This window comes from Marmota monax, unplaced genomic scaffold (assembly GCF_021218885.2).
Source record: "Marmota monax isolate L192 unplaced genomic scaffold, Marmota_monax_Labrador192_F-V1.1 WCK01_AAM20220418_F8-fsc00160, whole genome shotgun sequence".
Classification (NCBI taxonomy): domain Eukaryota; kingdom Metazoa; phylum Chordata; class Mammalia; order Rodentia; family Sciuridae; genus Marmota; species Marmota monax.
The window spans coordinates 1,556,913-1,570,154 of NW_026694183.1; the positions used below are offsets into that span (position 1 = coordinate 1,556,913).

General features: G+C 52.4%; 1 protein-coding gene across 1 annotated transcript; it reads left to right on the forward strand.

Annotated features, from left to right (window-relative positions):
- The first annotated feature begins 1,672 nt into the window (after positions 1-1,672).
- On the forward strand, positions 1,673-9,801 carry Klk5 (kallikrein related peptidase 5). Its single transcript, XM_046466165.2, has 6 exons — positions 1,673-1,882; positions 2,143-2,226; positions 4,546-4,804; positions 5,657-5,913; positions 5,996-6,129; positions 8,538-9,801. The coding sequence occupies exons 2-6, from the start codon at positions 2,154-2,156 to the stop codon at positions 8,691-8,693; spliced, it is 879 nt and encodes a 292-aa protein (XP_046322121.1). The 5' UTR covers positions 1,673-1,882; positions 2,143-2,153; the 3' UTR covers positions 8,694-9,801.
- The last annotated feature ends 3,441 nt before the right edge of the window (positions 9,802-13,242 follow it).

The window sequence follows — 13,242 nt, forward strand, 5'->3', positions numbered from 1 at the left end:
CAATACAATTAGATGCACAAACTTACTGAAATCCTTGATATTGGGTCTAAAAATTAAGGACTTTTGGAAGACATCGAATGTATAGGTTTTAGAAATGTGGTTTAAGATGTTTAAAGGCTTTTAATTAGTTTATAAATGGGAACAAACAGTATTGTAAAGCTCCATAAAAGTGACTGTTAAGATAAATATAGAATTAAAAGTTTTGCAAACTGAACTTAAAAGACCACAGAAGTGGGGCGGAAACACCCAGAGAAGTGGGTCGCTCGTTGTGCATGAAATATCAATGCCCATAACAAAATAAACCTCAGCACAGGTGTTCGTAGCTTCAGATTTTTTTCCCCTGTGCACTACTTCCAGCCTCTGGGCTCTAAAACCTCTCATGTGACAGGTGCTGGGTTGCAGAAGCCAGGTACCTGCCCTCGGAGGTGAGAGCCCAGGGAGGACTGCATATCTCAGGTCATTTTGCTCAGGACAGATCTGAGTCTGGCACATGGCAGATGACCGTTTTGACTCTTATCTCCTAGTGCAGGCAGGAGTCTGTACATGGAGTTGGGGGCAGACATAAAGAGGTCAGGAGGGGTAGCGCCACATGCCAGGACTGGGCAGGGAGAAACCGCGGTTCAGGCTCCCCACCCAGTGCCCCATTTCCTGAAGGGCCAAGAGCCACCCGCCCCATATCCTGGCTCTTGGCCTCTTTTCCAATCCATAGGCAGCCTTGCTCAACTCTGTCACCATCCGGGCCAAGGCACCTGTGGGGTGCCCCAGGCTGAGTCCCTGTCTTTTTCTGCCCCATGTCCTGGGCCCCAGGGAGAGGGGCAGAACGAGGGGCTGAGGGGTTCCTCTGCTCAGTGGCCTGGGTCTCCCCTGACCAAAACCCAGAATGAGGGAGACAGATACATGAAGATACAGAGAGACCAACACCCAACCAGTGACACAGAGAGAAGAAAGGAGACAGACACAGATTGAGAAGAATCAGTCCCAGAGAAAAGAGGTATAAGATGGAGAAGGAAAGATACAAATCGAGACACAGGTGCAGGCTACAGAAAGGGCCTGAGGAGCAGCAGGCGATGGATCCTTCATCATCTTGACTATAGTCACGTTTCGTGCGTGTTGATGTAAAATCTCATCCAATTGCACACTTCAAATATGCATGGTTGCCTGCTTTTCAGTTATGCTGCCAAAGAGCTGGAATGTTACAAAACAGAAGGAAATCGAGGAAAATAAAGGTTTGAGGATTCTAAGGTAGATTTGACAAGCAGAGCATTCAGACCATTGCAAAAGACAGAATCACAGAGAACAGCAAGACACAGGGACACGGAATGACAGGGACACTGAGACACAAGAGATCCTAAGAGGGGTGTGGCGGTTGGGGGGAGAGAGACTGACTTGGCGGGAGACCAAATATCTGGAGGCAAAACTTCAGAGGCGGGAGAGCGAAGAGTCTGGAGGAAGGACGGGAAGAGAAGCGCGGGTCCGGGGTGCGGGGCCGCTGAGCGCGTGAAAAACTCAGAGAAGAAAGGAAGAAAGCCTCCAGCCAAGCAGGGCGACCGGAGCCCAGGGCAGCCGCGGCGGGGGAGCGGCCCGCGACCTCCGAGACCCTCCCCATCCCGGGGCCAGGGCGGAGGGCGTGGCCTCGGGATGGGTGTGGGGGGCTCCGGAGGCGGAGGTGAGGGGAGGCAGGAGGAGCGGCGGCCGGGCAGATCGGCTGGCGCCTCACTACCGGGGAATGCGCCCCAGGGACCAGTGGGTGGTTATAACCCAGCACTGCGCCCGAGCCCGGGAGGAGGAGGAGGCGGCAGGAGGCAGCTCGGCCGAGACGTCTGCGGCTGAGCTGGGAGCAGGTCCCCCACCCACTGCCCGGGGACGCGGGGAAGTGCGGCAGGTGAGGCCTGGAGGGTGCTCAGCAGGCAGGGACGGAGAAGCGACCCCGCGTGTGGCTCTGATCTTGAAGGCACCCTCTTTCTCTCTGTCCTCCCTCCTCGCGGAAACGTCCTCTGCCCTGAACTCTAGTTCCCTGGGTCTCATCTTGGCTCAGATGGTGGGGCAATGTCCTCCTGGTCCCTCACTGCCCAGAAATAGGGAGGGAAAGTGGGTTAAGGGCTCCCAGAGTCACGGGGCCTCCCCATCCTCTGGCCCCCTCAGGTGCAGAGGCCATGGCTACAGCAGGACCTCCCTGGATGTGGACTCTGGGTACCCTGATCTCAGCCCTGATTCTAAGTATCACAGGTAAACAGGACCCCCATGTGTGTGCATGGGACTCTGGGTGGCTGTGTGACACCGGGGAGCTTGTCCCCTGGGGACTGTGTGAGACCATCTGTGGCTCCAGGACTGGGCGAGTGTGAGTCTGTATCTGTATTTGTGGCTGCGCACTGCATGGGGCACACACCCAGGTGCCTGTGCATGGTGACTTATTGCGTATCAGGTGACTGCCAGCCACACTTGACCTTTGAGGCTGTGTGTGTGTGTGTGTGTGCGTGCGCGCGCACACGCGTGTACACTTAAGTCTGTGGTTGGCTCCACTACTGTGGGTGAATATATGTGCTGAATGCTACTGTATGTTCAGCCATGTATGGCTACTTGGCTTTGTATGACCGCAGGGTCCTAGGGTTCTTGTTACCGTGAACTTTCCCTCCGTGTTGTGAGATTGCATACCATCAAAATGGCAGTCACCAAAAATGAGTGACCATATGCTTACAGGTAGCCATTTGTGTGGTTGTGTCTGGGTACTTGCATTTGTGACCTCGTGCTGGCTGCAGCCCACGGGGGTGACTGTGTGTTTGTGTGAGGCTATGCATATACTGCTGCTGTATTTGTGATGGTGCAGCTGTGTGTGTGTATGTAGGGGGGTGCAGAAGCCACTGTCAATGTGCAAAGGTGGCTGCAGGAAGGTGAATGTAGGTAAGTGACTTGGACATGCAAACATCCACTGAGTACAATCTTGTCACCATGTCAGCGTGCCTGTGCATGAAGTGTGTGTGGGAGTGTCCAATCCAACCACAGTGGCAACTATGCATGCCACTGACAGGTTAGGTGGCTGCTAGTCTGCCCCCGTGTGTGTGCATAGGGACAGTGTGCCACCTGACAACTGTACATCAGCAGTGCCTGAGGAGACCATGGTATCTCTCTGTGCAGTTACGCGTGTGCACGACTGTGACAATGGCTGTGTGCGTGTTTCTTGGAGTATGCTTGTGAATGCAGGCAATGCCGAGGCCTCCCTTCTCCCGTGACACAGTGACACAGCGGGTGTCAGTGTTGTCCGTGGGTCTGTGAGTGGTGGGAGAGAACTGTAGGAGGATTCAGAAGGCACAATTCTGAAAGCCGGCCCTCTCCCTGGGCGCAGTGTTGCACGCCTATAATCCCTGCAACTTTGAGAGGCTAAGGCAGGAGGATCACAAGTTCAAAGTTAGCCTCTGCAATTTAGTAAGGCCTTAAGCAACTTAGAGAGACCCTGCCTTAAAATAAAATAAAAATAAAAAGGGTTGGGGATGTAGTTCAGTGGTAAATTTCCCCTAGGTTAAATCCCCTGTACCAAAAAGAGTAAAAGAAAAAGAAAGCCAGCCCTCTCTACCCCTACACTTGTGGCCCTTTTCCTGTCCTGCTCTAGCTCCGCCCACTTCTTCCGACTCCACCCCTTTTTCTCAAGGCCGTGCTACCTAGTCAGAGCCCAGCGGGCTGGGACCCCCTGCCAGGCTCCGCCTCTATGGCCCACCCCTTTCAGCCTGGTTCCACCCCCTGGGTTGTAGGCAGCCTCTAGAGCCCAGCCGGAGCTGGGCCCAACACGTGACACAACACAGTAATCCCAGCGGCTCAGGAGGCTGAGGCAGGAGGCTTGCAAGTTCAAACCCGCCTCACCAACATAGCGAGGCCCTAGGTAATTTAGTGAGATCCTGTCTCAAAATAAAAAATAAAAAGGGCTGGGGATGTGGCTCAGTGGTTCAGTGCTCCTGGGTTCAATCCTGGGTACAAAAAAACAAAAAAACAAAAAAAAACGAGCCCAGGCCCCACATCTTCTTCCAAAGTCAGGGCTTTTATTAGGGTCCATTATCCCATATTACCCTGACCTTGTCTCTGCCTAAGTCGGTACCTCTCTCATCTCAGACTCTACTGCCTCCAGCTGTGACCCCAGATGCTAAAGCCTGACCCACTTCTTGAGATCAGGTCCCCTCCCAATAGCCCAGGTCTCGGCCCCTACAGTCCAGATTTTGCCCTTGAGGTTGTCCAGGGCTCCTGAACCCAATTTTACCCTCCTCTCATCTCACCCACTGAGCTCTAGCCAATCCTCAGAATCTCTGAGGTCCAGAGTTGGGCAAGTCCAGGACCCAAGCCCCAGCTCTGTCCCTGTGTCTGAGCCACTTAGGTCCATTTCTGTGGCCCTGCCCCTGCCCCTAAAGCCCCTGCCCCTCAACATAATCTCTGAGGTCAGACATCCCCTGGCCGTCCAGCCTCTGGAGTCGAAGCCCCATCTTCTGCATCTAAGCTCCAGCCCACGCCCACGCCCCACGCCCCACGCCTGAGCCCGGCTTCCCCCCCATCTTCTGCCCACAGAGCCTATTCTTGCAAATAATGTTTCCTGTGACAACCCCCCCACTGCCGAGTCCTCTGGGAGCAACCAGTTCCTCGCAGCCGAGGACGGGGAGGACTCCCGGTCGGGTGACAGCAGCAGCCGCATAGTGAATGGGTCAGACTGCGAGAAGGACACTCAGCCGTGGCAGGGCGCGCTGCTGCTGGGGCCCAACAAGCTCTACTGCGGGGCCGTGCTGGTGAACCCGCAGTGGCTGCTCACCGCTGCCCACTGCAGGAAGCCGTGAGTGGGGCTGGACCCGGGGCTGGACGGGAGGAAGGGCAGGGAGGTGAGGGGAAGGGAGCGGGTCAGGGAGCAGGTGGAGGCAGAGTTGGGGACAGGATAAAAAAGAGCTGGGGAGAACAGGGTGGGGTGTGTGTTGCAGATGTGTTGGATTTGGAGCTAGGGGTGTGTGTGTAATGGCTTGGGATAGAGAGGGGGATTAGGATTGGCTTTTAAATTGGGGCGGGGTTGGGATTGGAAATAGAAGTGGCTTGAAGATGGGATGGGATTAGAGTTGGAAAAGGGATTGCAGATGACTGGATTTGGAGTTGGGTGGTTGGGTTTGGGTTTGGGAATGCAAGTGTGGATGAATTGGGGATGGGTAAAGGATTAGGCCTGGGGTTGCAGCTGGGTTGGGGGTTGGAGATGGGTCCCCTTTAGGATTGGCTAATACACTGATGGTCTGGGAAGGAGATGGACTTAAAGTCAGCTCTGGAACTGGGGGTCAGGTAGGTATTGGGATGCAGTGGGAATGAAGATAGCTCTGAGGTGGGTGTGGATGTGGAATAGGGGTAGCCTTGAGTGTGCAGTTGGGATTAGAGTACAGGGTTGGGGACACTGGATTTGGGGTTGGGAATGCACACTGATGGCTTCTGGGTGGGGAAAGGCTCAGGACTAGGGCTGGAACAGGAATAGGTCTGGAGCTGTGGGCGGGAGGTGGGCCTGCGGTTGGAGACAGATGGAGCTGGGCATAGGGTTGGTGCTGGGGTTGAGGATGCCGTGGAGCAGGGTTAGGAATGGTTTGGGGTTAGGACTGGCATTGGACGTGGGGTATGGATCGCGGCTGGTGATGACCTGCACCGTCCTGCTCAGAGTCTTCAGAGTTCGTCTCGGCCACCATTCCATGTCCCCTGTCTATGAATCTGGGCAGCAGATGTTCCAGGGAATCAAGTCCATCCCCCACCCTGGCTACTCCCACCCTGGCCACTCCAACGATCTTATGCTCATCAAACTAAACCGAAAGATCCGTAGCACGAATGCAGTCAAGCCCATCAAAATAGCCTCCACCTGCCCGTCGGCCGGCACCAGGTGCATGGTGTCTGGCTGGGGAACCACCAGCAACAAACAACGTGAGTGTGGCTTCCTCCTGACCCCTGCCCGTCTCCCCCCTCAGTGTCTTTCTCTGCCTCTCACTGCCTTCCTGTTTGACAGATGACTTCCCCAAGGTCCTCCAGTGCCTGAACATCACCGTGCTCAGTGACGAGAGGTGCAAGAAGGCCTACCCGAGACAGATAGACGAAACCATGTTCTGTGCCGGCGACGAGGCGGGCAGAGACTCCTGCCAGGTGAGGACCAGAGGCTTCTCCCTGTATTCGCAGATACACAGAGTGCCATTTAGGCCACCAGGTACCTGCTAAGTGGGAGTCCAGGGTGACCCAGACAGTTAAAGCCCTGTTCTCACCGAGCTCCCACCTGGAGCCATGCCGTCCTGTAGAAATACAGCAGCAGCCACACGCATCATTTCAGAGTTCCCAGTAGCCACATTTTTAAAAGCAAAAAAGAAACAGGTGAAATTAACATCAACAGCATATTTTACTTAATATATCCCGAGTAATATCATCACTTCCAAATGTAATGACAATCACGAACGAGGTAGTTTACCTCCCTGCCTTTCCCTTTCTCGTTATGTCTTTGAAGGCCCAGGTGTATTTTACGGAGCACATCTCAGTTCGCTGGGCGTGATTTGGGGGCTCAATAGCCATGCAGGGTTGCACAGGTCTAGGAGGAGAGATGGAGGCTGCTGAGGTTGGCAGGTTGGGCACTGCATAAAGATGCCACACCAAGGACAGGGGGCTGGCCTTCACATAGTAGTCATCAAAGTTCTATTGGGGCAATTTTCAGGCATGGGGCCGGTTAATGTCTTGTTCCAACAATATCTGTAAAATGACAGTTTTCCAAAAAAACGTGAGCAGAAACTGAGTGACTCCAAGAAGCCAGATTCACAAAGGTGAAGGGGACAGAAGAGGCATGTGCAAACGTCCTCGGGCAGGGAGGGGTTTGGCTGATTCACAGAAGGAAAGAGACCAGTGTTCCCAGGGAAGGAGGGCGGGGGTCGCAGGAAGGGAGGCTGGAGAGGTGGTCAGGGGCAGCCTTCATCAAATATCTCTCCATGGCTAACCCAAAGCTCCCTGTGTTCTCTTCAAAGCTTTGTCATTAAGACAGACAGAAATCAGAATCCCACTGTTAACGCAGGCTCCTCCGTAGAGCAGGCTTCCAAAGCTCCTGCAGCCCTGGGAGGACGTTTGTTTCCTTGGTGCTTTGGTGGTCAGTGAGCTGTGGACCCAGGCAGCCCTACGGCCCCTCCCACAGCTGCACGGGGACCCCGGGTTACACAGGCCTGGTGATCACAACACTGTCCCTGTCTCCCAGACCAAACTGTCCTCACTGAACCCTGTATGCATCTGGATGTGAGGTGGGATGGGGGATCAGATGGGGGTGGGGGGATTTTTATCAGAGAAAGAAAGCACATCTAGTTGGAATTCAGCATTTCCAACCACGGAACCCTTTAGTAGCCAGGCTCCTATTTTGTTTTTCCAGACCTCGGGGCGTGTGGTCTGAGTGTGGCCACAAAATGCTACGAGCAAGAAATAATAACAAACTATGAGACTCGTGCTAATAGTATAATAGCCACAGCAGCTGACTAATCAGCGTCTTAAGTTGTTTACTCACATCCACGAATTCACTCACGTAGCCATTATCATCAGGCTTATTTTATGGACAAGCAGCCAAGGATCAGAGCAGTTAACTAACGGCCTCTCCAAAAGATCCACGCGGGGATTTCAATGAAAATCAACGAGCAGCCAAAGCACCGGCAAGTGAAACTTGCTGGTGTCCAGGCTGGCTCTGCCCAACACTGTCCCTCCCTGCCAGACTTCAGGCACCTTCCTAGCCCACACCAGGACTGTCTGGTTATTCAGATTTTGCATAAACACAAATAAGAAATGACAGGGAAGATCAGTGAATGTCATCACAAGAGGTAATTACAGGGAAGTTCGGGGGATTAATTCAGATGGGCAACACAAATGAGTCCAAGGGAGTGGTGCTCTGGCGGGGGTGACTGTCCCCCAGGGAACATGTGGCAACGCCTGGAGACATTTCTGGTTGTCACAACTGCGTGGAGGAAGCATGTCACTGGCATTGAGTGGGCGGAACGGAGGCCGCTGCTGAGTGTCCTCCCGCTCAGGCCAGCCCACAGCGTGGAGTTAAGGCAGCCCGCACGTCGCCAGTGCCTCGGTCAGGAAGCCCTGGCCCAGAGGTGGGGAGCTGTGCTTTTGCAGAAGTGAAATCTAGGCACAGTATGGATTGGTGTCAAGGACGAGCAAGGAGGGAGGAGTGTTGGGCAGGAGACGTCAGGCTTGCAAAGGCTGGCGAGGGGAGTGACCCAGAGACACGTGGGGGAGATGGGACACAGCCAAGGTGCTGTGAGGACAGTCCCAGCCCTGGGGAATGAAGATGTGGGGGTGCTGGGGAGAGGGGAGAATGGAGTTTCTAAAAGCTGGACTTGGGGAGAAACATTACTAACCTCTCCTTGGCCGGTTGGCGCTTTTACCTGGGTCTCCATCTCCATCTGTCTCGGGTGCCCTCATATCGACTTTCCGCCTGTGCATGCTCTTCGAATCTGCGTATGGCTCTGGGGCTCTCGTGTCCCCCTCCCGACACCTCTCCCATCTCTGCCTCCCTTTCTGCCCCACAGGGTGATTCTGGGGGACCTGTGGTCTGTGACGGCGTCCTGCAGGGGCTCGTGTCCTGGGGAGATTACCCCTGTGCCCAGCCCAACAGGCCTGGTGTCTACACCAAGCTCTGCCAGTTCACCAAATGGATTGAGGACACCATCAAGTGCAACTCCTGAGCCACCCAGGATGGGGGCCTCACCCACCTGCTGCAGGAACCCCACGCTTCCTCCAAAACCCTTTTCCTTCCTCGAAGTGCTGATGCTGTGACCCTCTCCAGCCCCCACCCCACTGTCCCCTGGGATCAGTGTCCCCTTCACCCAACAGGCAACCGGTCCCATCTTTCTGGGGACCATTCTCAGCACGACCAAGGCTGAGACTGCTGCTCAGTCTCCCAGCGCTTTCATCCCCAAGCCCGGGGTCCATCCATCTCTGCAGCCGTGACCCAAATTTAGTCCTCGAAATAAAACATCTGAGGAGAAGTGGCGTCTGCGTGCATCTGGGCAGCTGGGGACAAGTTCTCCCTCAGCTGCTGAGTGTGCCCTATGAGGTTGTCTGCCTACCAGACAGAGTCACCCAAGCTACTGCTCATCCATCTCACAAATATTGATCTAGTGACTGCTTTTGGCCAAAACTTGTTCCAGGTGCTGGGGGCTGGGGACACAGCTACAGAAAAAAAAAAAATCCTACCTCACAGAGTTTCTAGTAGCAGAAATAAAAGGATGGGTAAATACATACATCCACCTGCAATAGTTACGTGAGCAACATAATGACGATGAGAGTAGAGCAGAGCGCGAGGAAGGAGATGGGCGTGTTGGGGTCTGGAGCTCCTTGGACACTCCATGGGGGAGGGGGAGAGAGGCGTGTTTGGTCTCCCAAATATGTCCTCATCCTAATTTCCGGAACCTATGAATGATACCTGATTCCCCAACTTACAAGGATTCTACTTTTTTTTTTCTTTTTCACTTTACAGTGGTTTAAAACCAATATGCATTTTATAGGACTCATACCTCAAATTTTGGATTTTTGTCCCTCTCCCGGCTGGCAGTCTGATTCTCCTTATGGTGTGACCTTGAATGCTCCTAAGGCTCCCGCGCTGCAGCCTGGGGCCCCTTCTGAAGGTGCTGTTGGGAGGCTGGGACCTTGAGGAGGTGGGGTCTGGTGGAAGGCAGTGGGGTGTGTCCTTGAAGGGGACACTAGAATGTGCCCCTCCTGTCCCTCAGTTTCCTCCTGCATGATGCTGTGCCTCCCCGTAGGCCCAGAAGTGTCAGGGCCAACAAAACATGAGCCACAATAAACTTTTCCTCTTTTTTAAGCTCTTTCTCTTGTGTTTTGTCACAGCAACAGAAAGCCAACTAATATGGGTACTGTCTTGTGATGTCGGGAGGCGCAGCTAGCCACAGCTCCCCCGGCCATGGAATCTGAGGAGAAACAACAATAGCCCTTTGGTGTGGCAGAGCGATGGTGTCTGATAGGCTAGGTACATTAGGTGCATTTTTTATTTACGACATTTTCAATGTGCAAAGGGTTTATTGGGCCCCAACCCCATGGGAAGTCGAGCAGCATCTGTACAGCTAAAGGACATTGCAGATGTGGGCCTGAGAGGGGCCTGAGATGGGGAGATGGTCCTGGGTTATCCTGGTGGACCCTGTTTAATCACAAGGGTCCTTAGAGAGGGAAGCAGGAAGTGCAGAATGAGTTGAGCGAGACTGGAAGATGCCACGCTGATGGATTTGAAGGTGGAGTGGGGCGGGGCTTGGGAATGGGAGTAGGATCTAGAAGCTGATAGCACCGGATTGGATCCTGCTGGAGCCCCCATGAGAAGCCAGCCCTGCCCAGGCCTTGATTTCTGCCCAGTGGGACCCATTTGGGGCTTCTGAGCACCAGGGCTGTAGAACAGTAAATCTGTGTTGTTTTAAGCCCCTAAATCCGTGGTGACTTGTCACAGCAGCCACAGGAAGCTCCTACGAGGGGCCTCTCTGAGATGGGGCATTTGAGCTGTAACCTGCAGGTTGAAAAGGAACCTCCAGGGCAGTGGCATTCCACACAGAGAGAAGGACAAATGAAAGACCGGACACGGGAGCAGGCCTGCTTTTCCAGGAACTGAAAGCCCCAGGCCCGGCTGCCTGCTTGCTCCTTTTCCCTAAGCGGAGGGACGTGGGCCATTTTTGAACCTAGAGGTGACGAAATCTGGTTCATGCTCCAAGAAGATCATTCTGACTCTTGGTTTAGAGAAAAAATGATAAAACTTATTGGCCAGGGCAGAAAAGGGAGGTGGGTCATCAAAAGAATATTCATGAATTTAAATTGGAAAAGGGTGGGCGGGGCGGCCACTGCCCAGAGGAGCGAGGGCTCTTCTCCTCCATGATCTTTCTGTCCAGGTCTTGCTCCTCTCCCTTCCCCACTGGGCATCCTGCCCCTCACCATGTCGGCTGTACCAGCCTGGCACAGCAGCTCCCACCTCCCCTATAAATGACTCCAGCTCTTGGCCTGTCTTAGTTCGGAGCCCTAGACAGAGAATGTACGGTGGCTGTCTTTGGTTCAGATACTGACCCAGAAAGGTAGGGCCACAAGACAACAAGGATCCCCTAATCACCCTTCATCAATAGCAGCGGGCAGGAGAGGGATCCCAAAAATGTGAGCATGGTAGTCAAGGAAATGGACATCACCTCAAGAGACAGGTATTTGAGTCTTCAGCACTTTCTGAAAAGCCTTATACTCTTTCTGGAACTCAGTTTCTCCCTCCATAAACTGAGAGGATTGGAATGTAATGATTTCCATGTGCCAATGGAGTTCCACAGAGATACTCAGTCGTTCCAGGGATATCTTGGAAATCAAACACTTTAGAAAGTACATGATGGAATCCTATCAGCAACAAAGCACCCAACTAAAATGGATTAACTAATAAGGACATTTATTATAACCCCCCTACCTTCCTTAAGCTTATATTCTAGCAGAGAGAAATCATGTCAGCTTTCTCCTTCAAGGTTTGCAATCTCACAGTTGAAAAAATGGCTGCCACAGCTCCAGGCATCACAACCTCAATAACAAAAGGCAGGAAGAAGAGGTCCTCCTGGAAGAGTTCTTTCCATTAAGAAAGAAAATCTCTCCCCAGATCATCCCCCTCCCCAACTTATCCGTGGGTCTCAATGGATACTCACTGGGGAGGGTCTCAATGCCCCAGTTCTAGGTTGAAGAGAAGCTGGTAAAATTAGTTTCTGGCATTTTTCTGTTATGGGATGTAATCTTTGAAAAAAAAAAAGGAAAATGAAGAAAAGTGGCTTTTAGGGAGCCTGTAGTCCCAGATGCTTGGGAGGAGGCAGGAGGATTGAGCTTGAGAATTTGAGGCCAGCCTGGGAAAAAATGGTCTCTATTAAAAAAAAAAAGGAGGAGGAAGAGAGGGAAGAAGGGAAGGAAGGAGGAAGGAAAAGAAAGAAAAGGAAAAGGAAATGTTTAAAAAAAAAACAAAAAACTAATGGTTGCTGTCATCATCCACATCCACCCCCTTGTGCCCAGCCATTTACAAGTTCTCACATCAACAAAGTTGTGCTGCCAGTGTCGGGGACACTGACCTGGCCGGTGAGCCATCTTTCTGTCTAGGTGTCACCAACCTAGCAATTACCATCCAGTGTGTGCGGCAGACTTGAACTCGGCCCAGTCCAGCTGCTCTCCAAGCAAGAGTAAGACCAGCGGTGCGCGGCAAAAAAAAAAAAAAAAAAATAGGGGCGAACAGCACCGCCGGGATTCCCGGTGACGGGGTGACTCAAATTTGGAAGAGCAAAACTACAAAATGAAGACAAGAGCAGACTCTAGCTAAGGGGCCATCTCTAGTGACAAGCAAAAGAGTCACACTGTCTTACATAGTAACGTTGACCTCGCAACCCACGAAGTCCACGCAAGGGCAGCTCCAGGCAGGACCGGTCAGGGCTCCAGTCCCACCTGTCCGCTCCTCTTGAGGGTCATCAACCTCAACATCAGTGACTGTGCATTGGGGTCTCTCTCTGAGACGTGGCTCTCTTCCAGAAACCACCCCTGCAGACTCTCTTCTTCTCATTGGCTGGAGTTGGGTCACGTGTCCTTTGCTAACCCAATCATAACTTAGGGAAGTGAAAGGAACCTGTCTTTGATTTGGACCAATCAGGACTTGCCTTCCCAGATTGACACCAGAAACTCCCCTAAAATATGGAGAGCTGTTCGAGAATAAAATCAGGACGATTTCATCAAAGGAGAAAAGGAAGGACGTTGGGTAAACCAGCAGTGGGGTCTGCGCCATTTGCCCTTTCAGCAACATTTTAAATTGGCTTTTTATTGAAGGATACAGACATGTGCACACAAATATCATAAACTCCAATGAGTTTTGACAAAATGGAGTACACCCTGGTAAACAGAACCTAAGTGGAGCAACCCAGGACCAGCTCCCCAGAGGACCTGGGAGAGTCCCCTGCGGTCCCTGCCCTATCCCAAGTGAAGTGCTTTCATGACTTCCGTCATCATAAATTAGTTTTGCCCACCTATGAATAATGTATGAATAATTATAAATTCATTCACATGGATTTATAAAAATACAATAAACAAATAAGATTTATATAAGAGCATGCATGAGTCATGTCTGACTTCTTTTGCTCAACTTTCTATTTATGTAGCTCATCTGGATTTTTGTTGATGGTTGTAAATGTTGAATCTCTTTGATGCCCAGTATACCATGATGTAAAGGTACTCAGATTTATC